Below are 24238 nucleotides of genomic sequence, written 5' to 3'. Positions count from 1 at the left end.
AATCCAGATCCCGTTGTAGCCTCTCCGCTGCTAGATCAGTATCTGCTACACCACCCACTTTGGTGTCGTCTGCAAATCTAACCAGTTTACTGTATATATTGGTGTCAGTGTCATTCATGTAAATTAGGAACAATAATGGTCCTAAAATTGAACCCTGCAGTACCCCACTATGAATCAGGCCCATTGTGACATTGTGCCTCTAATAATTACTTGCTGCCTTCCTGTCCGTTAAGCAGTTTTTGATCCTAGCTGCTGCAGTTCCTAAAATCCCTGCAGTCAAGAGCCGTTTGTGTGGGACAACATCAAAGGCCTTCTGGAAATCTAAGTAGATCACGTTGCAGGCCTTTTTGTGATCAATTTCTCTTGTAGCTTCCTCAAAGAACCCAAGTAGATTAGTTAAACAGGACCGACCTCTCCTAAATCCATGTCGGCTATCCCTCAGAATGTTATTTGAATCCAGGTGCCTGTAACCTACCATTTTCACTTGGATTATAGCTTCCATTATTTTTCCAGTAATGCTAGTTAAACTGATTGGCCTATATATTGCTGGATTACTTCTATCCCCTTTTTTGAATATAGACATTATATTAGCTCGCTTCCAATCAGAAGGTACCACACCAGCAGATAACAATTTCAAAGTTCCCTCTCAGACGATCACACATTCCATGACATTTTGAGCTACTTCCGGGTTTTACGAGTTACTTTCAAACTGAACGGCTACTGTGGGCTAAATGGTTCAGCTCCTCTTGTGGTTTGACTGGGTTTGTTTCCTTGGAAGATTCATCCAGCTGTTTCACGTTAACATTAGTGACACATACGTGATTATAGGAGACTGACCAATCAGCACGCAGCAAGACCGTGGTGCTTAAATGAAATATGGGCCCTTTTAATTGAAATGATAGTTTACAAATCCTGTCCCAGCTCAGAGTGTCCTCCCTAAATGGCATCTATAGTTCCCTCCCAATGTCCAAAGATGTGAAGCTAGACTGACTGGTGACTCTAAATTATCTATCGTGTGTGTTTTGCTGTAAAGGGCCCAAGGTGACCGGAGCCCTGTAGCCCGTACTGCTAGGGATTGGCTCCCAGCTCCCCCACATGACCCTGCTCAAGATATGCAATTGGATAATGGATGGATGGATGTTTCAGCTGTTGATTTATGGAGTCTATTAGCAGGTCGGCAAAGATTTAACATTGTACATTGAATAAAAACGTTATATTACAGTATAGATTAGTAAAGATAAACAGTAACAATTTGTAAGTATTGATTTCACATACTTCTGTATCAGCAGGCAAAGACCAGGACATCTTTCTCCGGAAATAATCCTTGATCTGTTTTTACAACACATGGCTCGCTCATAAACACCATAAAGTTAAATTACTCCTGGAATTAGGTTTATTACCAAGGAAAGGGAGTGCTGAGATTACTCCTGAACCCCCCCGCCAATTGCATCAGCTGTTTCCAGAACGCTCTTGGCCGTACATAAAACAAGCCAGCAGAGTAATGTCTTGGATTTATGTGTGCCTTTGCAGGAAATTTACACTAAGTCTGGCCCTTAAATGATACAGGAAGACACGTTGCATCTTAATTGGCCTGGACCACATGTCAGCCAACTGCTGAATGGCTTGGAATGGTTTCAGCCAGCTGCTGATTGGCCCGGACCACGTGTCAGCCAACTGCTGATTCATCTGAACAGCGTGTCAGCCAGCTGCAGACTGGGTCAGATCGTGAGTCAGGCAGATATTGATTGACCTGTACCACATGCAAGTCAGCTGTCGATTGGCCTGGACTGTCTGGCAGCCTGTTACTGATTGGCCAGAACCATGTGTCAGCCAACTGCTGATTAGTCTACCCCAGGACCCAGTTAGCTGCTGATTGGCCTAGACCATGTGTCAACCAGCTGTTGATTGGCCGGGACCATGTGGCAGGCAGCTGTTGATTGGCCTGGACCATGTGGCAGGCAGCTGCTTATTAGTCTATCCCAGGGGCAAGCCAGCTGCTGATTGGCCAGGACCCCGTGTCAGCCAGTTGCTGATTGGCTGAGACCATATGTCAGCCAACTGCTGATTGGCCTGGTCCAAGTGTCAGCCAACTCTGGGAGGTACAGAAATTCTCTGCCTGGTGAGGCACCCAGATGTCCAGCCAGAGCGCAGCAGCCCACAGCATGAACCCCCGCACCCCCACCCCTGCATAGCGATTACGTCACTTACCCCACACCGGTTAGCGCAACAGCCATCTTCACTCCCCGCGGCCTTCATCACCACAGCAGGCAGGAACACCTGCATCAGATCTCCAGGTTAGCACCAGGCAGCATGCACACCATCTTTGACCAAGCACTGGCCAACAGGTGGCGCTCAGCAGTGATGCTTGGTGAGATGTAAAACTTCAGTTAGATATGCAGCAATCCTCTATGTATTTTGTTTGCATGCACTGTTTCTCTGATTCCCTTCCTCACTCGAAAGACATGCAGTCAGGCTAATTAGTGTCTCTGAACTGTCCAAACTGTATGGGCTGCCACCCCCCATGACCCTGCTCGGGATAAGCAGGTGGATTTTAATTACATGGGCAAAATAATGCATTTCCATTCCACAGTGGAGGTGCATGACCTTTTTAGGACAAACTCTGTGACAGCAGCAGTGAGTCATCCAGTTAATGAGTAAATGGGGAGGGTCGGACAGGTCATGAATCAAGCTATGAAGAGGTGCTCGCTTGTCCACCTAACTTTGCCCATTTGATCTGAACCAATGACATTGTGCATTTGATCTGAGCCAGTGAGGTTGTCCATTTGATTTGAGCCAATGAGATTATCCATTTGGTGTGACCAGTGAGGCTGTCCATTAGTCAGAGCCAATGAGATTGTTCCTTTGATCTAAGCCAATACTATACAATTGTCCATTTGATCTGAGCCAATGAGACTGACTTTGTATCACTACTTCTTAATAATAACTATTTTCCCATCTCCCTCTCTTTTCACAGGTTAATCAAACACGCAAAGGTGTGACATGTTAAATTCTCTTTGAGATAAAACTTAAAAAAAAAAACAATGGCAAGAAATTTAAAATATTATTAAGGACTAAACATCCAGCTTCTCCTGACTTAGTGAGCAGTTAGGGTTCCTGCTCTCTTTAATGTGCAAAGGTTCCTGGTGTCTAAGGGGACTATTAGTAGTATTGCTTACCAGGAACCCCCCTCCAATGATGCCACTGAACAGCCACACATGGCCAGTGATCTCATCTTTGTCCAAGACTTCCCCATTTGGAAAGAAGAGGAGGATGTGGGCCACAATGGCACACAGGCCGAGAGGAAACAGCAGGTCCGCCAAACATCTGGCGCATCTTCCGGTGCACATTGTGAATCTGGAGAAAGAAACGAAACCCAGCTGGCCGGAACACACTTCAGTGCTGACGGGAAGAGAACCCAGCACCAGCCGGATTAGGAGGTTCTATAGATTTTTGTTATTTACACAGACGAATCAAATACTTTTTGTCAAAGAATTTGGCTGGCTGCACGTGACATCGCAGCAAAAGGTTCCTTTCAACACTGCACAAATTCCCAGCATTATTTCCCTAACATCCGAGATGAGCTGTGAGCCCTACCTGCTGAAAGTGATCCGTCTCTCTCGCCTGAGGAGGTCCGGCCGCGGGAGCGAGCACCCCAAGCAGAAACGGGTCGGCCCAGACAGAGCGGGACCTTTCAGGAGGGGTGTTGAGAAGCGTCCAGGTCTGCGATCCAACCAGGAGTGAGTAATGTGAGCAAACATGAAGGACAGTGGCATCTTTGTCCCCCTGGTCAATGCCCTCGTCGCGGCTCCAATCAGAACGCAGCGTACCTGCTAGCTGCATTCTACACCTCCCAGTTCAAACTGGGGCGTGTGCTGAGATGTTATGGGAACATACATGCACATAATGTTTAAATGCGTTTGGTTTTCATATAAATCTTTTTAGTGTATGAGAGCAGGTGAGGCTTCCCTGTAAAGTCTGGGGGCCAGGTTGTAATCTAAAAAAAATAATAATTAAGTGCTTGAAGATATACAGGGTGGTCTGGCACATTTAGAAATGAGAAAACCTGCAGACATTTACAAAAGTCTCCAGATACGAATAATACACTATTTACTGTCAACAGTTGGCTAGGATCCGGCGGTAAAGAAACAATGGCCATTTCTTCAGCACACTGCAAGGGGGGGGGGGGGGGGGGGGGTGAGCACGTGTGGGAGGGTACCACATGATCTTCTGTTAACTACGAATAACATAACGTAATCGTTCGCTTAATCACATGTCCACGTAAAAATCTGTGACTCGAATCAAAAAACAAAAAATGCCGAATGTCTTGTATTTTGTTTGGTTACTTATGGTTAAGGTTAGGGGTTAATTGTGTCGTTGTTGGGGTTTTTCCCATATAAATGAATGGACGGCCCTAACAAATATATGGATACAAACGTGTGTGATAGAGATAGAGTAAGTGTGGGAGAGTGGTTGAGTCTGTGTGTAGTTTTAACGCAGTTATGTTAACTTAAAAAGAATGACGTCGGAAATGTTACGAGTGCCTTTTAAGAGGCGTGGGACCCAGCGTGACTAGCGGAAATCCACATGGTCACATTTGTCCTGCGGGGACTGTCACGTAGGGTAAGGGGTGCCGCCCCTGGGTTATGGGATTATCGGAGTGTTTAGAAACTTTAGATAGCGGACCGCAGAAAGTAATGCATTGGGCGGAGCTGTTTTGTGTAATTCATAGATATAGACATTTTTTAAGCCATATCTGCTTAGTATATGGCCATCATTGAGAAGTTAAGCATTCATAAAGTCCAAAATATATTTAAGCGTTACCCTCTGAGGCGCTCGTCTCCTCATGCTATTTGATCGTATTTAGTCAGTGCTGAATATCGAAATGCGTCCGGATGCCGGGGGTCGGTGATAGTGCTCCAGATAGGGAATAATGATTTTTGTGGTCGCTGGCGGCGATGCCGGAGATCCGCCGCAGCCCCGGTGTGACCCATGTGGCCATTGAGCGGCGCTGCCTGGGCGGAGTCACGCCCGTCCTAGATACTTCAGATCCGCACTGTTGATGATTGAGCGCCTTAGAATGATCTCCGCATGACAGATCGCCTCTAATTCGGCTGAAACGCGATTTAAAACCCAGCAGCTGAGCGCAGATCGGCGCGAGTCCGCATCTATAGGTGCGATGGGACGCCCACCGAGCCGCAGGATCCTCCGCTCCTGGATCCTCCGCTTCTGGATCCTGTGCCTCGGTTTCCCGGCCGTACAGGGCGCCATCAGAAGGTACTTCATGGGCATCACGGAGGAAACGTGGAACTATGCGCCGACCGGCGACGACCTGCTAAGCGTCGAAGAACCTGAGAAAATCCAGTGAGTTTTTCAAACTTTGTGTTCTTCTTTTACTGCACTCATAGATGCTGTATATACCCTTTATTCATAATATATGTGCATGTTTAACCTAACACTTTTTATATATTGTACAGCTGTTTGTAGCACTTTTGCACTATTTTGCGCTCATGAATTAGATGCAGTCTGGCATTTCGTTGTCTGAATACTTGTACTTTGTGCAATGATAGTAAAATGAAATCTAATCTAATTTCTCTAATTTCCAGTTGCGCACCTGAAATATACTTTTACTCGGACCGTAAAGCGATTAAAGTGTTATAAATTACTTTTATAATCATTGAGCAGAATAATGTACACTATATTACTTGGAAGGAAAAATATATTTTTAAAAATTGTGCGGGTTTTATAATAATGTGTGGTTGTTGGCCCAAACCGTTGACTTTTCAAACTTTTTGCATGTCCGTCTTTACAGGCATGCATTTACTTTTCTGAAACCGGGTCCTCACCGAATTGGAAGCGTGTACAAAAAAGCTGTATACAAGCAGTTCCGAGACGCGAGGTACCTGGAAGAGGTGGCCAAACCAGCCTGGCTGGGCTTCCTCGGCCCTGTTCTCAAGGCGGAGGTGGGCGACGTGATAATCGTCCACTTGAAGAATTTCGCCTCCAGGTCTTACTCCCTCCATCCTCATGGTGTCTTCTATGACAAGGACTCTGAAGGTAAAGTCGCTCACACATGCACATACAGCTAAGCTCATGTCTGCTCCTGGCCTGCTGAGCTTCTGGCGGTGACCCAGGTTTAATCGCCATAGGGCTGGAGCGTGTTCCCAGGCTTCCATGGAAGTGCGTGAGGGTTCCCCATGACAGACCTGCATCCAGTCAGGGTTGATCCTGGCTCAGGTCCTGTTCATCATGGCTCTGTGCCTATAATTGGGGAAGGATTTACTGAACGCAGCTAAAAACGCAGCTAAAAAGGCTTCTTTAAATAACATAAACAAAACACGAAAAGGGAACAAACGCAAACCGAAACCGTCAGAAGATAACGTCAGAGTCTCCTCGACAACGGCGGAGACTGTGCATGGCGAGTCTCCAGAGGAGAGCTCCTCCTTCCTCCTTCGTATCGCTCTCATCTCCTCACCCACCCCATCGGCCCTCAGAACCCTAACGTGGGACGTGGAGCCTGGCTTTCACTGATAGGGATATCTAGCAGAGTCAGGGCTGGAGATCGCCTGGCATGGTGACAGAGACCCGGCTAAGATCACATACAGATACTAAACTGAGTTGAACAGCTGTGTTTGGGGTTTTGGAAAATGGACATTGCAGACCTTGGTTTGGGATGAAGGCAAAAGTGGTTTTGTGAGCCTCATGATCACTTTTGCCATCCTTGCCATTCCTGCACTGGAGTATTGCAGTGGCAGATCCCCGACACTGCAGCGTGTGAGATGGACAAACTGCATTTCTAGCAAAGCAAAGCAAGTTTGTTTGTAAGGCACAATTCATGCCATTCGGCAATTCAAAGTGGTTTACATGAAAAGGATAAAACACTATAAAGGAATAACATTCAATAAAATAATAAAATACAGTAAAACTGTACTGGACTGATCTGCGGCTTGATGGTAGGGGGGGGGGGGGGGGTGCTGAGCCGTGGCCTTGGCATTTGTCCTGCACAGGCAGCCCTCCTGAAATTGGAGGTGGGGTGGGCTCTGGGGGGGGGGAATTTAAGACCAGATAATTCCGGGGGGAGACACAGAGAGTGGGGGTAGGCCAGCAAGTCTGAGAGTTTGTAGGAAAACCGCGTTCAGTTGGGCCACAAAACTGCGTCATTCAGAGACACAGCTGAGGGCTAAAGGGAGCCGCAGGGCGACTGGCGACTGACTGTACTGTAGCATTTCATTTACCTGCATGGCAGTCCGGACTGAATATTTTAAATTCAGGCTGAGTACTTTATCCAAAGGTATGGAAAACCACTTTGGAGGGAACATGCACCCAGTGGCAGTTGAAGCCCATGTGGCACCCAAGGCAAGCTACCCTGTCTGTGGGCACTGAGGACAGAGGAGCGGATTGTCAGGGACGTGCTGTCATTCTGGAAGCCTTTTTGCCGTTTTTAAGCCAAGCAACAACATTCTACAGCTACATTCTAATAAATTAGCCTTAGATAAAGTGTTTTTTATCTGGTTTCTTCATTCAGAGTTTGTGGTGTAAGTGCACCTCTCAGTGGACGTTCGTCCTCTTTCTAGACCTCAGCACTTGTACCCGGATCCTGTGGCCTGGACAATTTGCAGTCCCTGACGGCCCTTTTGAATCCTGCATCCCAAACTGACACTGAAACAGCTACCTTTTGTTTCCACCTCCACCGTGGATCGTGATTCTAAGCAAAAATATTGTGATTGCATGTTTTGGCCAAATTGCCCTTATAAAAAACACAGTGAAACAAACGCACTGGGAAGCTCGTGCCTGGAAGTGCCATCCGTGCTGAAAGGAGCACAGCAGTACGCAGTGTTTCTCAGTCTGTGTGGGTGGGGAGTGTTTCTCTGGCCTGTTGAATCCAGTCAATTGCTGACATCATCCAACTTCGCTCCACTCACTAAAGCACTTTAGCGCATGGGACTCATGAAAATTTCATAACACTAAGGTGGAGACTCGTCTCAAGGGTTACGAACACTGAACTTGCAGTCACTGCGTGATGTAATAAGGATTCCAGGTTAAACATACGCCGAGTTCTGAGGTCGCAGTGTCGTTTCTGAGTCTCCCGGTTCCGTCTGTCTCTCTCAGGGGCTCTGTACCCGGATGGAACCTCGGGGGAGTTGAAGCATGACGACAGAGTGCCCCCGGGCGGGAACCACACCTACACCTGGACTGTGAAGCCTCAGTTTGCACCCACTGCAGGGGACCCCAACTGCCTGACCTGGGCGTATCACTCGCACGTGGACGCGCCCCGTGACATCGCCTCCGGGCTCCTCGGTGCCATCCTCACCTGCAGGAAAGGTGCTGGCTGCTGGCACTGCACTCTGAAAGAGCCCAGCATTTAAAACACAATCTTTCCTACCAGCAAGTTTACATGTAGAGTATTAGTCAATAGTTTGGACACGCCAAGCCACGCGCAAAGCAGAGTGATAGGCTCGCATCACATGACCTGGTCACCTGACTTAAACACAATAGAAATTGTTTTGGAGGAGTTTGAGCAGAGAGTGAAGGAAAAGCGGCCAATGAGAGCTCAGCATATACGTGGGGAAAAGCCTCCCAGGAGGCCACCTCATGGATCTCCATAGAGGAGAAAGCAGGGTCCACCAGTCCCTGGAGCTATTGGTGTTAAGGGCCTTGTTCAAGGGCCCAATGGTGGGATCACTCTGCTGACCACAGGGATTTGAACCGGCAACCTTCTGAGTCCCAACCCACAGAACTGCCCTCCCGACAAATTTTTTTTTTGTTTAACACTTTTTTGGTCATATTATTTTATAATTTTGATGTCTTTTTAATTATTCTAAAATTTAGAGAACAGTACAAATAAACGTTTCTATTAGTAGGCACGTGCACACTTTTGACTGTTCTGTAGTTCCGTAACTCTGATTCAAAGTATATTCTTACTTATTTATTTAAAAATAATCTACATGGTTTGTTGTGGAAAATTCTGGAAATGTTCATTCATCCTCTTGTAGTTTTATTTGGGGCAGCTGATGTTTTGCATGATGCACTGAAGATGTGCTTCAACCCATCCTTCAAGACGGACCCCCAGGGACCTTGGCTGCATTGGGGGGAGGGGGGGTCACTGTGCCCATTCTCAGGGGCAGGTTTGATGTTTTTGTGGCCCCAATCACAAGTCATTCTGGGGGACCCTGTCCCCTCAGTGCACTACTAACAGTTTATAGCCAACAGGGGGCGCAAACCTCATCAGTAAACACCACCACTGCCCATTCTCTGCAGGCGTCCTACGGCACAAGCCGCAAGCCCACGCCCAGCTGGAGCGGGTCGACGTGGACCACGACTTCCTTCTCCTGTTCAGCGTTATGGACGAGAACCTCAGCTGGTACCTGGAGGAGAACATCCAGGCTTTCTGTTCCGAGCCCATGGAAGTGGACCCGGAGGACGAGGACTTTAAGGAGTCAAACCAAATGCACGGTGCGTGAATCACCCGACGAATCCCAGGCCCACTGATGCTAACACCGGCCGTTGCTAATAGCGATAGGATTTCAGATTTAACATTGCGTGTGAGAAAAGGAGAGAGCGCTGAGATGATCCTGCACTCCAGAGAAGACGTGGCAGCCCTCCTTCATGTTCCCACACTCCTCCCGGCCCCTAGGGTTAATCACCATGGTTATTTACTTAGCCTGTCCTTCGACCCAGAATCCTCTTTAATCATTAGGTGATGATTGGCTGCCGTGAGAAATTAGACTACATGTCATTTTTCAAAGTATGTGTAATGTTTAAAGTTTCTGATTAAATAACCTATAATGCTGAGGTCAGTTGCTGCAGTTTTTGAAGAGACGGTTTCTGAAGTCTAAGTCGTCTTGCTCATCCAGGAGAACAGAATAGTGATGCCTTACTCATTCCCATGGGACAATTGTGGTTTCGCCTACGCACATCTTACTGTCTATGAGATACACAGACGCATACAGGTCACAGCACGCTTGGGGGTCACAGAGCAGGTCAGTCAGAGTGCAGAGCCCCTGGCGCTGGGGGTTAAGGGCCAAGGGCACAACAGCAGCATATGTGTACCCCCATGTGCACGGGCCACCCAAGCACAGGCACTTCTATCTCACTGAGCCAGACGCCGTCCCCGATGAATGTGGAAAACGGTCAGTTTGAGGCGTGTAGCCAATGTCTGATATGGACTCTGGAGTCCTGAGTCTGGCACTCTGAGTGTCTGTTAGTCAGTGATGATAAGCTGACGCCGCAGGAAACGTCACACCCGTCATAAGAAATTATCAGCAGATGAGGGGCAGCCGTGCGTCACACGAATGCAGGACGGGCCTCAGCTGGGCTTGTGGCCAGCCTTTCTCAGGCTGCGTATCAAAACAAATGGAACACAGACAAATCTTATGATAACACCATCAATAATTTGTCCCCCATCAGCTGCATATGATGCCCTCCCACCTTAAAAACATTACGTGTTTATAAATCAAAATAAAGAAGGCTTATGTCTTAGAGTTCAGCCATCTAAGCTGTTTATATTATGAACGTCTGTGTGTAATAATAAAATGCTTATCTTCTATTCAGATGGCTTCAGCCCCAAAATTACGATTCTTGGTCTATACAAGGCCATAGACCAAGTTTGAAAATAGTGAGGTCTGGGTCTTGGGTTACAGTATAGTTTAGGTTACAGGAGGGCATGTGGAGCTGTTACATCAACGTGCCTTACTGACTCAATTTAGGTCTACTTCATAAGAACATTATAGCGTAATAAAGTATTATGGGTATGCAGCATGTACTTTAAGGTTATTTGTGATTATATATGAACATAAAAATCAGAAAATTCCTCATATTAACACACTATTACAAGCTAACATCAAATACATATTTTGATATCCAAATTCGGCTTTGAAATGTTTCTATGGACACGATTACAGATACTGTCGCCTTCATAAGCTGTTTATTATTTTTTATTAGGGACATCATGTGAATCGTTAGCCTAATCTAGTCCATTAGACGTAATATGAAAGAAACCCAACCTTTAACAGGGCTAGAGTAGCCTAGCCTAGCCTAGCCTAGCCTAGCTCTCTCTCTCACACACGCACCACACACTATTAATAACACATTTGAACTGACTTAAGAGTGCACTTGCCCCGCAGATTTTCAACTGCAGATTTTTTTTTCATTCTTTCAGGTGAATATTTAGGTTGGAATTTTATTTTTAGCTCTTAAAAAGATTACAGAGGTCTGGACCCCGGGGACCTCGCAGCTGGCTACGGCCCTGTTAATATGCTCTGATTTCTCCAGTGCAGTGCCTAATCTGCTGCCTATCCCTCGTAACGCTAACACAGCCCCCTACTGAAACATCGTAACGCTAACACAGCCCCCTACTGAAACATCGTAACGCTAACACAGCCCCCTACTGAAACATCGTAACGCTAACACAGCCCCCTACTGAAACATCGTAACGCTAACACAGCCCCCTACTGAAACATCGTAACGCTAACACAGCCCCCTACTGAAACATCGTAATGCTAACGCTAAATTAATGAGGACCTTCTGAGCAGTTCTTTATGAATAATGAAAAATGATGTTCTGCAGTGGCATGGTGCAGTGGCATGGTGCAGTGGCATGGCGCAGTGGTTGGCAGTGGTACCTCACACCTCTGGGTCTCCACCGTGGCTCCATGTGTGTGGGTTTGCCTGTGCCCTGCAATGGGCTGGTGCCCCATTTTGGGTCGTTCCCTGCCTTATTCCCACGGGCTCCAGAACCCCTGTGACCCGGAATAGGACAAGTGGGTGTTTAAAATGGCTGAATGTTCTGTGGATGTTCCTTTTCCCAGTGGGCGTACAGTGAGACTGCTCCTGGGATTCACCGCGTATCACTGAGCTTCTGTCCCTGCTGGGGCCCCTTTGACCTGCAGCTATCAATGGCTACCTCTACGGCAACCTGCCTGCCTTGGAGATGTGCGTGAACAGGACTGTGTCGTGGCACCTCCTCGGAATGGGCAACGAGGTGGATGTCCACTCGGTCCACTTCCACGGCCACACCGTGTTGAACCTGGGCCACCGGGCCGACGTCCTCAGCCTCTTCCCAGCCATCTTCGTCACAGCGGAAATGATCACCCAGACGGCTGGCCGGTGGATGCTCAGCTGCGAAGTAAACGACCACATAGAAGGTATGAGAGAGCGTGTCTGTGATTAGGGAGCATCGCTGCAACAGGAGAGCCTTCTTATGTCTTTGAGCATGCAGTCCTAACACAGTGACTCCCTTTGTCTGTTTTCAAAGCTGGGATGCAGGCCTTTTACAATGTCTTGTCCTGTGGGAAGGATGATCACCAAGTACCCCCTAGTGGCAGGGAGAGGCAGTACTTCATTGCTGCTGAGGAGATCTTATGGGACTATGGCCCACTGAACATCAACCCCTTTCTCAATTTGTCGCTGAATGACCCAGAGAGGTGCGCTGAACTTCAAGGCTATTGCAGTCAAGGCAGTTAAGGATTGGTCTCAAATTTTGTGATGTTTTTTTTCCCCTTTGTTTCAGTCAATCTGAAGTATATTTTGGAAAGAGTAACGGCAGATTGGGAGGGATCTACTGGAAAGCACATTTTGTGGAGTACACAGACAGCACTTTCACCAGGAAACACAGGAGCAGTCATGGCACAGAGAACCACCTCGGCATTCTGGGTACGTCTGACTGCTGTCGGTCTCGTTGCCTTGGCAGCCATGCCGGCATCATGTCCCCCGTTGGCACCCATGCCACTTTCCTTTCAGGGCCCGTGATCAGAGCAGAGGTGGGCGATGTCCTTAAGGTGGTCTTCATGAACAATGCCAGCTGGCCCTACAGCATGCAGCCCCACGGTCTGCAATTTGACCCAATGTACGAGGGAACCCGTTACAGAAAAGGTAGGGCCTCTTGGCCAATATAATGACCACACTGCCTCCCCGTGCCCAGAATGCACCGGGTAACTTCATTTCTCCCCTCCCCAACCCACGACAGACACCATCCACGGCTCGTCGGTGTCACCCGGTCAAAGATTCACATACAAATGGAAAGTTCTGGAAGGCCCCTCGGCCAACGACCCCCCATGCATCTCCTACCTGTACTACTCAGCCACCGATGCCATACAGGACACCAGCTCCGGGCTGGTGGGCCCCCTGCTGGTGTGTAAGAAGGGCTGGCTGGGTGACGACGACTTGCAGGTACCGCCCCCACATTCATGTCATTCATCTCTGCCATCCCTCGGTGTAGAGGACACTTCCTGGGTTTCCCGAGTCAGGCTCTGCTTTCTGTGTCTCTGCACTTTGGCAGATGGGCATCAGCAAAGAGTTCTTCCTCCTCTTCTCCGTGATAGACGAGAACCAGAGCCGGTACCTGCACAGGAACATCCATGAGTTTGGTTCTGGCAACACGGACATCATGGATGAAGACTTTGAGGAGAGCAACTTGATGCACGGTATTACTTTTGCAGTCAAGTCCGCGTAGAATGTTTGGGGGGGACAGTGGTGGGAAAAGTACTCAATATTCAGACTTCAACAAAAGTACAGTTACTACACCAGAATGTTACTGAAGTAAAAGTCGTGAAATTAAATATTACTCAGGTGCTCAATGCTAGTTATGTAAGAAGTATTACACATTAAAATCAATTGATCTTAAAAAAAAAGCAACCTATCAAAATTCACTTTTAAATTCAAGTTTCAGTGCGGCGCAAGGATATCTGAGGATACATATATTTTCTTTTTTTAATGGTAAAATTTGCCAGCCAGTTTCCTTCCCGCAAATACATTCTGGTCATGCAGAATGTATCAGACAGGAGGACAGGACAATATTCCAAAGCACAATGGGTGGGGACCAATGCAGTCGGCGGCCACATGGACACAAAATCTCGGTGCTGCATGTGTTTGACTGCAGAGGAAGTGCATTTACATCGATCGCATCATCTGCATAAGCGCATTTCCGCATGCGGAGAAATAAGGACCATCCCTGGGGTTGCGTGCCCTGCCTGTGTGTCACTGGGTCGCTGATGTCTTCCAGTGTCTGTGGGGGTCACTCATGTTGCCTGGGTGACCATCACTGGCGGAAGGCGTGGTGCAGGGAGGCGTAGCTGAGTGCCTCCTCTGTGCCTCTGTGTGTCCATGCAGCGGTGAACGGGTACATGTACGGGAACCTTCCGGGCCTAGACATGTGTGCCGGGAAGCCGGTCACCTGGCACGTGCTGGGCCTGGGCAGCGAGGCGGACATTCACGGCGTCTACTTCCAGGGAAACAGCTTCCAGCGGGAGGGCACGACCCGGGACACCCTAAGCGTGTTCCCTCACACCTCGGTGACTGTGCTCATGGAGCCCCACATGGAGGGTAAGGTGGGGAGGGCTACTAGCTCCACTTTAAATAGGCTTACTCTCATGGCTGGAGTTGCTTGGCATTTAGACTTGCCCCCCCCTCCATTTCCGATCTCCTGCATCCCACAGGCACATTCGAGGTCAGCTGCAGGACAAGCGATCACTATCGGGCTGGGATGCAGCACCACTACACAGTGAGGAGGTGTTCAGGGGGCCAGGCCAGGACTGACAGCACCCCCACCTCAATGGTGCGCTACTTCATCGCTGCCGAGGAAGTAGAATGGGACTACTCCCCGAGCAGGGACTGGGAGCTGGAGAAGCACATGGCCACAGAGGAGAGCAGGTACTGTGTCACATGGCCACAGTGGGCAACAGGCACGGTGTCACATGATCACAGTGAGGAACAGGTACCGTGTCACATGATTACAGTGGGGAACAGGTATGGTGTCACATGACCACAGTCTGGAATATGTACCGTGTGACATGGCCACTGGATGAATGCAGGAGATTTAAAAGATTTAATGGAAGGAGCAGTGAGAACAGAAGAGAGACTGTAGGGCAATGAGGTGGGGTAAGAATGTGAATGCCCCCCCAGCGTCGAAGTGTTTGATGTTACTGAGCTGTCACACAGTTTAATTAAAAGGGTAGCCCGTCACTGCCTGGGGTCACGTGGGAGGGAGGGGGTGCCAATCAGCTTCCAAAGTGCCTGGCCCCTCCCCTCCGGTGCCGCCTCAGGCAGTTTGAAGAGCGCGCCAACGTCGCTCACGTTCCCGTGGTTACGAGCCGCCGCATCTGCGTGGACATTGGGCCCCTCAGATTGTTCTGAAGCACATGAGGGATTTTCAGATGGATCGTTGCCCCCTTCACGTTTGTACTCACCAGTCATCTGCTAGGATTCGTGTCTTTATAGACGTTTTTCACTATATTCATTTTTATACTGGAGAAATTTGTCTGTTTTTAATCCCCCCTCAGAAAATCCGCTCATACTTCCACCCCCGTAAAAATGTATCATATTAATTAAAGTATGTTTGTTAAACAGGTACATGAATCGAGGGTATTTGAGTCAGCCTTTGCCCAAAGCCCAAAGCATGTCATTTGTCTGTCTCATTTCAGTCCCGGGAATATGTTTGTCCAAAGAACAGAGAACTGGATTGGATCCAAGTACAAAAAAGTGGTGTTCAGGGAGTACACCGATGCCACCTACAGGACGAGGAAGGAAAGGCAGCTGCAGGAGCAGCACCTGGAGATACTGGGTAATGTCAAATCCTTGTGTCCCCACGGATGTCAATACAAGACATATTATGCATGTGAAGTGTCACACATTTCTGCTGAGAGTGAAGCAGTCAGACCCCAAAAGCAAAAAATGTGCAAAATATTCACACAGCAGAAAATGTATTGTGCGTACAGCAGGAACAGATCATACACAGAGAAACCTTTTCTGATTGGACCGTTCACTCGTCCTGCATCTGTCCTGCCCCCTCTTGCTGTCAGGCGACTGCTGTAGGTTTTCTGCTCAACAGAAAAGGCTCATCTGTTAAATAGTTAAACCTCCAACCAGCCAACACGACAGCACACACAGTGTAGTGAAGATCGTGAACTTCTAAGTTCTGAATTATTTGCCGCAGAGTAGCATTCAAATCCAATATCTGAGCCATAAGCCAAACACAAACGTGGCCATCACTACAGGGACAGACCGGCCAAACAGCCTTGGGACAAGCAAGCACCGTGACACACCCCTGGGAACTGTGTGACACACCCCTGGGGTGACACACTTGCCCTACGAGTTTTCAGGCGAGGAACACATTGCTCTAAGTGGCATTTCAAACGCTCAAAAGGAGTGTCTTTTTGCAAAACGAATCTCTCCTGCAGGTCCAATCATCCAAGCGGAGGTGGGCGAGCGGCTGCTGGTGAGCTTCAAGAACAAAGCCAGCCGGCCGTTCTCCATGCACGCCCATGGGGTGCAGACGGACCCCACTCCGCCGCCGCCCGTGAAGCCAGGTGGGCCGGGTGCCTCCAAGCTGAGAACATCCCTGTATTTTAATGCCATGATCAGCCATGGCCTAGTCACATGATACCCCAGTTGATGGTGGGGGTGAAGCTGTTGCTCTGCTCTTGTGCGGCCTGCAGGCTTTGCTGGGGGGCCACCAGACGGGGCATCAAACCCATAGACACCCATAGATTTTCCATTTGCACAAGCATATCCCATCTTCCCCTGCTTTCAGACATAAACACACTGATATAGAGGTTAGAATGAAGCTATGGATCTGAGCACAGGATCAGCCATTTAGCCAGAAATCCTGGAGCATTTTTTTTTGGGGGGGGGGGGGGTGGTAAGGGCCTCGCTCCAGGACCCAACGGATATGACACTATTCTGCCCATCACACGATTCCAGCCAGTGGCTTCCTGATGACGGAGGGCCAAACCGGAGACCCCACACCGCTCATAGAAAGCCGCCCTTAGCCATTTTTAACTCTTTACATTCTTAGATACATTTACGTCTCTTTTTTCATGCCACCAACAGGACAGACAAAACAATATAAGTGGGATATACCGGAACAATCTGGCCCTGGGTTCTCAGACCCCAATTGCATCTCATTTGCATATTACTCAGCTGCAGATTTTGTTAAGGTAAGTGAATAGCTTACAACCTGCACTGTCAGCACAAGCCAATGTAACCGGTATGAGAAGATCAGAAGCTCCTCTTCCCCATCCCAGGACATGGCCAGCGGGCTGATCGGACCCCTGGTCATCTGCCGTAGGGGCACGCTGGATGAGGCCAGGCGCAGGAAGGATGTGGACAGGGAGTTCGCTCTGCTCTTCATGGTGTTCGACGAGAACGAGTCCTGGTATCTGGAGGACAACGTGAAGACCTACCTCGGCAGGAATTTGTACGGCATTAGCTTGGACGAGGATTTCCAGGAGAGCAACAAGATGCACGGTAACGTTGTCTTCTGTTCTGTTCAGGAGCTGCTTATCCAATTAGATCTTCATGGAGATATTCATCTATCTATCTCCTTAACTAGTCATTCCCAGCGGGCCCGCCCGGAGGTCCAGTTGTAGTTGTTGACAGTGGTATTATACTACACAACGTTATGTCAGATTATCAGTACTTACCCATATTAATGTGCTGTCGTTCAATTCTATGGAATCGCCATTAGCGAGTGATACCTGCTAGTCAGTGGTGAATATGCAGAACTCAGTCTAGTTCTTTTACCTGCATGTCAGTGATTTGTCAGGCGGGCTGCCTGTCAGTCTGCAGGTGATTGGTCAGGTAGGTTGCCTGTCAGTCTGCAGGTGATTGGTCAGGTAGGTTGCCTGTCAGTCTGCATGTGATTGGTCAGGTAGGTTGCCTGTCAGTCTGCAGGTGATTGGTCAGGTGGGCTGGCTGTCAGTTTGCTTGTGATTGGTCAGGTGGGCTGCCTGACAGCGTCCTGGTGATTGGTCAGGTGGGTGCCTGTCAGTCTGTTGGTTGTTGGTCAGGTAGGCTGCCTGTCAGTTTTTTAGGTGATTGGTCAGAAAGGCCTGCCTGTCAGCTTGATGGAGATTAGTCAGGTGTACTGCCTGTATGTCTGCTGATGATTGATTAGGTGGGTTGTCTGTCGGTCTGCTGGCAATTGGACAGGGCAGGCTGCCTGTCAGCGTGGTGGTGACTGGCCAGATGGCTTGCCTGTCAATCTGCTGGTGATTGGTCAAGTGGGCTACCAGTCAGTCTGTAGGTGATTTGTAAGGTGTGCTTGGTAGTCTGTAGGTAATTGGTCAAGAGGACGTGCCTGTCAGCTTAATGATGATTGGTCAGGTGGACTGGCCATTATTCAGCATGTGATTGGTAAGGTGGGCTGCCTGTCAGTTTACAGGACTGGTCAGGAGGTGTTGCCTGATGGTGATTAGTCAGGTGGGCTGCCTGTCAGTCTACAGGTGATTGGTCAGGAGGGGCTACTCATCAGTCTGCAGTTTCCCATCACCCAGGCCACCCTGATTTTACCCAGCTCTGCGATTTCTCCTCCCCCGTTTGATTTTCCCCAGGGATCAACGGGAAGCTGTATGGAAACCTGCACGGTCTGACCATGCTGGAGGGGGAGAGGACGGACTGGTACCTCCTGGGGATGGGCAATGAGGTGGATGTGCACACAGTCCACTTCCACGCGGAGAGTTTCACGTACAAGGTGCCCATCCTGCCCCGGCATCCTCACCATACACTGACACAGCTTGTACTAGGCCCTCCAGAATCGGACAAGGCCCACCAGGTAGTCCAAACATGTATTCTGTCCCAGAAAATCTAAATTAATGAGTCGTTTGTTTGAAAGCTCATGTTAAGAACCTTTGGGAATTAGCGAAGTCTAGCAGCATGAAGAACACAGCACTACAGTTTGCTGTGGCTCGAGGCTGAATCTGATCCGTCTGCCCATCTGCTTACCAGTCAGGATGTATAAATGGCATGATCAGCCACGGCCTGAACACATAATACCCTGGCCGTCAGTGGGGGTGAAGCCTGTGTGCTGCTCTTCAGACCTTGCTGGATGACATGGTGTGGTCATGGAAGGGAACATCATCCGCTTGGCCTACAGATGGGGATGGCGAGCATGTCGGAATGCTTTAGTTTGCTTGGGGTCTGAACACAGTGTCACCAATTTATCAGGCACCCCTGGAGCATTTGGGGGGGGCAATGGAGATGTGGCTGCTTTACTGACCACAGGATTCAAACCACTGACTTTCTGATCATAGACACTGGCCCAGCCCGCTCAGACGCACACCGCTCATAAGAAACCAATTAGAGAATTTTTTAACACACTTCCCATTTTCACTTCCCACTGGGTTAAATTAGACAGCAAATGCCAATGTTTGGTAATCCTGCCCAAGCTTCATAGCTTTGTCTTCCCTTCATTAAAATGGCCTACAGATTGTTTTACTGTTCAGTGTCATTAGACACAACTGGAGAAGCTCAGAAATACAGAGACCCTGTAGTTGACTAGTGTGGCGGCCTGGAAACCTATTTAAAATGAAAATAAAAAGTTCTGTCAGTGTCCTGCATGTCTGGGAATGATGGGGATCTGATACAATCTACAATCTGATCCCAAATCAGCAGAAGAACGTGAAATGTCCCGTTGTGAAAAGGAAAGTAGTGAGCTAAGGGTTAAGATCCACTGACCTGCGGATATCGCCTCCCCTCGGCAGAGCGACACCACGCATCGCGCGGACGTCTACGACCTGTTCCCCGGAACATTCCAGACTGTGGAGCTAGTGGCCCTGAACCCTGGGACATGGCTGCTTCACTGTCATGTGACCGACCACATCCACGCGGGGATGGAGACCACCTTCACGATCCTGAACAGGAGAGGTCAGGGGGGCAAAGGCCATGGGTGTGGGGGGGGGGGAGCGTAGGGCGGCATTGCACAAAGCACAGATCACAGATATGGGTCTGACACTTAAAATATACAGGAAGATCCTCGTAGCCATCAACACTGTAAAGCTAATTATTAAACATTTCTCTGTGTCTTCAGGAACTGGACGGAACCCCATGTTAAACGGTAATCAACAGCGCTTCTCACCCCCATTCAAACCAGACAATTGTACAAGACCACCAAGGTGTAGGGCCCCCTGCTGGCCACTAACACTACAGCTGATATAAAATAATCATGTTCCTGATTTAGATGTCGAATTAGCATGTGTTGCTAACCAGCTAGTCAGGTCTTCTGACTCTACACGCTGGCTATTCATTTTGTTTTCGATGCATCTGGAAGTGGGAGGGGTTTGAGTCGGATCATTGCTGCCGTAAGAGACACCAGCGTGTGTGTTCATTCACATTTGCGATGAGTTCACCGGTGTGATTCCGGCTTCCTTTCAGGCACCCCCACGCCGCGCCTGGGGGGTACAGCGACAGCCCCGTGGACCCTGATCGCCTTCACGCTCCTGGTGTCCACCCTCTCGTGCGAGGCGGCATTCTGAGGGGGGTCCGGCGATCCCGTAAAGACTGTCATGGCTCTCAGACGCAGTTTCAGCTGTGACGTGGGCTGCGAGAGCGGCTCGCCGTTTTGCTCTGAGACCTGTGGATGCAAAGGGGCCACGTTCTTCTTATTTAAAAATGAAACATGCAGCCTGGAGACATTCCCTGACCACTGCTGTAGCCACTTCCTCCTGTAGGCAGCACTGAGCACTGTAACTGCACATGAATGTATGCTTAAGCCTTGAAGTCATTTCTCTTTGGTAGCCTGTGCTTGGGCAGCGCGGCTGTGCACTTTCCCTGAATGTCCGCTTGGCCGAAAAGCCGCGAGCTGCGAGGCGAGGCCGGATATCCGAACCCGCTCACATGTGGCAGCAAGTAAAGATCTTTAGATTTTCTGTTTCTTATTTTGTTGCCAGTGTCTCTGTTGGATTCTCTAAAGGCCCTCGGTAAATGAACAAATATTCTACTGTGGGACATTTGGTTGTTTTGCTGCTAGTCATACATGTCCATCAATTAGCTAGCTGTCTAGCCAAGTAGCTACCAAACTATAACTAGGTTATTTGATAATATAGCCTTCATGAAGTTAACAAGACATAACACTTTATAACCTAAAGAATTTGTGCGTCATCATGTATTATCCTGTCTGCTTGTTGACTGCGGCATGACTGACAGGCGGGTGTGGTGACGTACAGTCGGCCGGGACGGATGTGAGACCGCGGCATGCAGCAGGTTGGCTTAGTCAGCACTACGTCTGATGAGTGAGAACTGCAATTAGTACAAATCTTGTTATTGTGAAGAAGTATTGTTCTCAGATCTGCGGGTGTGTGTGAAATACGACGAGTGGGTGAATGAACGATAGTCTGGTGCACAAAATGCACGTCATGCTAGATTGATGAAGGGGCATGCTGGCGTTAAGGTGGATGCCGAAGTGTTGGATCGCTGTGAGCCTTTATTTACATCCTCGCCGTATTGTTTCCCCTCAGCTTAAAGTTTATCAAGCTTGCATTGCTCTCGAGTGAAACGGTCTCCATCCTGACAGCTTTGTCTTAATGGTATAATCAATAACGCTGCACATAAGGAAAAACAGATCACTTTTTATTTTTGAAGATTTGTTGTAGTCTGTATATTTTAAGAAAATTGTGTTTTTACAAACCAGAACAAAAAGTTAGTTTTATCTTCATGCTGAAATTATTTTTGTGATTATATTGTACGGGATTTTTGTTGAATTGTAATATTTACCAGTGTGATAGACCTTTGTGAAAATAAAGCATTCTAAAGAATAAAATCACAACGTTTCGATTCGGATTAATTAAGCGGCAAAGCGTTCATTTCACGTGAGGATGCAGGGTTGCCGGCTTTGGTCAGGCTGCTGGAATTAGATGTTCAGTTAGAGACAAGTCTGCACACGCATCTACATTCATGTATGTTTTATTACCTTTTACACGGTTTGCAAACTACCCCAGCGCTTTTGTTATAGCAAATTTGGGTTTTTAATGGACTAATACAGATACACCGTAAGATTTCTTGCGTGAATGTGAGCGTCACCCCGGTCTAGGTGCGCCGTCCTCCGCTTCCGGGGAGGTGCGGAGGGAGGCGTGTGTCAGCCACCGTCCTGCGAGGCGTCTAGGGAGGCTCGAGCACCGGCTCCTCGTTACTTGTTATGGGAAGGAACCAGTTTTAATGTGGGTTAGTGTGTGTCACCGTAGGTCCTGGAGCATGCATGTCTAGCCGCCACGGTATCGGGTAGTTTAACGAGTCGCCATGGCGATCGCGCAGGTCGCCACCGAGTACGTCTTCTCCGACTTTCTGCTGAAGGATCAGCCCGAGTCCAAATACAAAGGCGTGCGGACGGAGCTGGCCGCCGACAAGCTGGTGACCTGCATCGCCGTGGGGCTGCCGCTGCTACTCATCTCGCTGGCTTTCGCGCAGGAGGTGTCGGTGGGTGAGTAACCAGGAGCCCGGCGGATCCAGCAGGAGTTGCACTCACTCCTACGTTTATTTGTAATAGTAAAGGGAACCCGAGTTATTCCGCCGTCGTGATGCACGTTTGGACGGCGTGGTGACCGCGCCGATCCCCGCCGATCACGCCGCGCTCCCGCACTGTTCCGGCGGCGGTGCACACGGGGCTGAGAGCCTCCTGCTCCTTTTCTTAGTGTCTTCCTCATTTGTTGTTCATATTTTAAATATGGTGCATACGAGCCGAGGCCTCGCTGTTTTCACGTACTCGGGTTATTTCTGGCTCATGACCGCGAGTTTGGAGCAGCACCATAGCACATGGTGTTGAGTCCGGGCAGAGGAGCATCGCTTTAATAATAAATACAATGAAACGCCGGCGGACATACGCGGCATATAACGATAAAGTACAATAAACGGCGAAGAACAGCATGGTGAGCAAAACGATATTGGCGATATACGTATATATAATATAATATACAAACAAAGGATGAGGCACGTAGTAAAACTGCGTGTTTGGAAACAACCCCCTCCCCCCGTAATTTGTTTGCTACCGACCAGACACTTACCAAGGTAGTAATATAGCTAGTTTAACCTCCTCGACATTCATTTCTGGCTACGGGCCTGCACTGTTTACAGCCAGAGTATGGAGTGACACAGTAGGACATCAAGGTGCCGAGGTTAGTGGTTAATGAATGACGGTGGTGGCTGGGAAGCCTGGGATCATACTGGGGGTGATCGGCGTGCACCTAAGCCTGCCGCATCCTGATGGACCTGGAGAGGAGGGAACACGACTGTCCTTTTTGTGGTGGCATTTTTACAAGCCGCTCCTTTTGTTCGTCTGTGAGTTTTAGCTGTGCTGTGTGTTTATTTCAAGGGGGGCGGCACTGAGCCGGGTAGTTGGCGGATCCTGACCCGGGATGGGGGCTGTCATACGCCCTGTTCACACCTGCTATTAATATGCGTCCTGGGTGAATACAGGTGTGAACACGAGTGTGTCCAGGACGGCAAACTCCTGTGCGCGTACGGACGTACCAAGTCATTAGACGCCCGAAAGGTATTTGACGTGTGATTTATGTCAGAACGCAAGTCAGTGCAGTATGCGCCACTGTGTAGTAAACTGCATTATGAATAACAACGCATCTTTTTACCATAACACTAAAAAATAAGTTTGAATTTGCCGGGATGTTTGTTTAATAATAATAATAATAATAATTTATTATTATTAACGATAATAGGTTTGATTCTACTGGGATATGTTGGATTAATAATAAATTATTGTTATTAATGATAATAGGTTTGAATCTACTGGGATATGTACCCTACTGGGATATGTACCGTGTGGGTATAAAAATCAAATGAACGAAAAATGAAAGCGTGTAGGAAAGAGTGTGCATTCAATAGTCTAGATAGTGGATATGCTAATAGAAACATATAACAACAGAGTAATTGTTTAGGTTGTTTTATATCGAGCTGTCCGGGGCTTCCAACTCCGGCCCTCACTACTTTGCTCCTTTTACTTCACTTGCTCCAAGTTAGACATAATTCAGCGTATCAGACAAAATATTGAACCTCTTCGTTGAAATGTTCACAAACTCTGAGCTTCGTTGGTTATGATTAATAGCTGAAATCTTATCATATGGCAACCAGCATAATGCATTACAGACTGATTAACCCTTTGCCCTTGAATAGATAAGTATTAACCGAAGTGCTGAAAGACGCGGTATAAAAATGCATGCCTGCAACGTGAAAACGTTGAACTTTATTGTGGAATATCGGTTGAATTATTAAACAAATCACATTTGTATTATGTGAAATAATATTTTATAATATCGACTGTCGAATAAAAACACGTTATTACGCAATACAATGTAGAGATTATACATATATAGACAATAAACGTTATTAAGAAATAACCCTTTATGCAATTACAGATTTGGTTTGGTTACCCAGAGTCTGCATACGGAGGTGATTTGCGTGCGTTTTTATAAGTTGCGGGAAAGTGAGATGCGAATAAAAGCGGTGCAGCGCGACCCATGCAGAGA

General features: G+C 48.2%; 2 protein-coding genes across 3 annotated transcripts in view; both read left to right on the top strand.

The window, feature by feature from the left end:
- Positions 1-3045: 3045 nt before the first annotated feature.
- On the top strand, positions 3046-21525 carry LOC125712239 (ferroxidase HEPHL1-like). Of its 2 annotated transcripts, none has more exons than XM_048982087.1 (20): positions 3046-5361; positions 5810-6054; positions 8107-8319; positions 9256-9450; positions 11885-12139; positions 12250-12418; positions 12505-12647; positions 12735-12866; positions 12961-13163; positions 13273-13417; positions 14103-14315; positions 14429-14642; positions 15413-15552; positions 16169-16297; positions 16821-16927; positions 17015-17237; positions 18323-18543; positions 19472-19634; positions 19798-19824; positions 20142-21525. In XM_048982087.1, the coding sequence occupies exons 1-20, from the start codon at positions 5177-5179 to the stop codon at positions 20240-20242; spliced, it is 3423 nt and encodes a 1140-aa protein (XP_048838044.1). In that variant the 5' UTR covers positions 3046-5176; the 3' UTR covers positions 20243-21525. The 2 variants fall into 2 exon arrangements, with proteins under 2 accessions (XP_048838044.1, XP_048838045.1); XM_048982088.1 differs by having other exon boundaries at positions 3051-5361; positions 18323-18462.
- Positions 21526-21631: 106 nt separating this feature from the next.
- LOC125711998 (pannexin-1-like) overlaps positions 21632-24238 on the top strand; it is an 8099-nt gene continuing 5492 nt past the window's right edge. Inside the window, 1 exon segment of the mRNA XM_048981571.1 lies at positions 21632-22188. Within this exon segment, the coding sequence (XP_048837528.1) occupies positions 22002-22188 (187 nt within the window). The 5' untranslated portion in view covers positions 21632-22001.

This window comes from Brienomyrus brachyistius, chromosome 17 (assembly GCF_023856365.1).
Source record: "Brienomyrus brachyistius isolate T26 chromosome 17, BBRACH_0.4, whole genome shotgun sequence".
Classification (NCBI taxonomy): Eukaryota; Metazoa; Chordata; class Actinopteri; order Osteoglossiformes; family Mormyridae; genus Brienomyrus; species Brienomyrus brachyistius.
This window is presented reverse-complemented; position numbering and strand designations above follow the sequence as displayed.

Excerpts from the sequence above, each read along its gene's own strand:
- LOC125712239 (XM_048982087.1), top strand. The coding sequence starts at position 5,177 with ATGGGACGCCCACCGAGCCGCAGGATCCTCCGCTCCTGGATCCTCCGC. Across the intron at positions 13,164-13,272 it reads TGGGTGACGACGACTTGCAG|ATGGGCATCAGCAAAGAGTT; the intron begins GTACCGCCCCCA and ends GCACTTTGGCAG. Across the intron at positions 14,316-14,428 it reads CATGGAGCCCCACATGGAGG|GCACATTCGAGGTCAGCTGC; the intron begins GTAAGGTGGGGA and ends TGCATCCCACAG.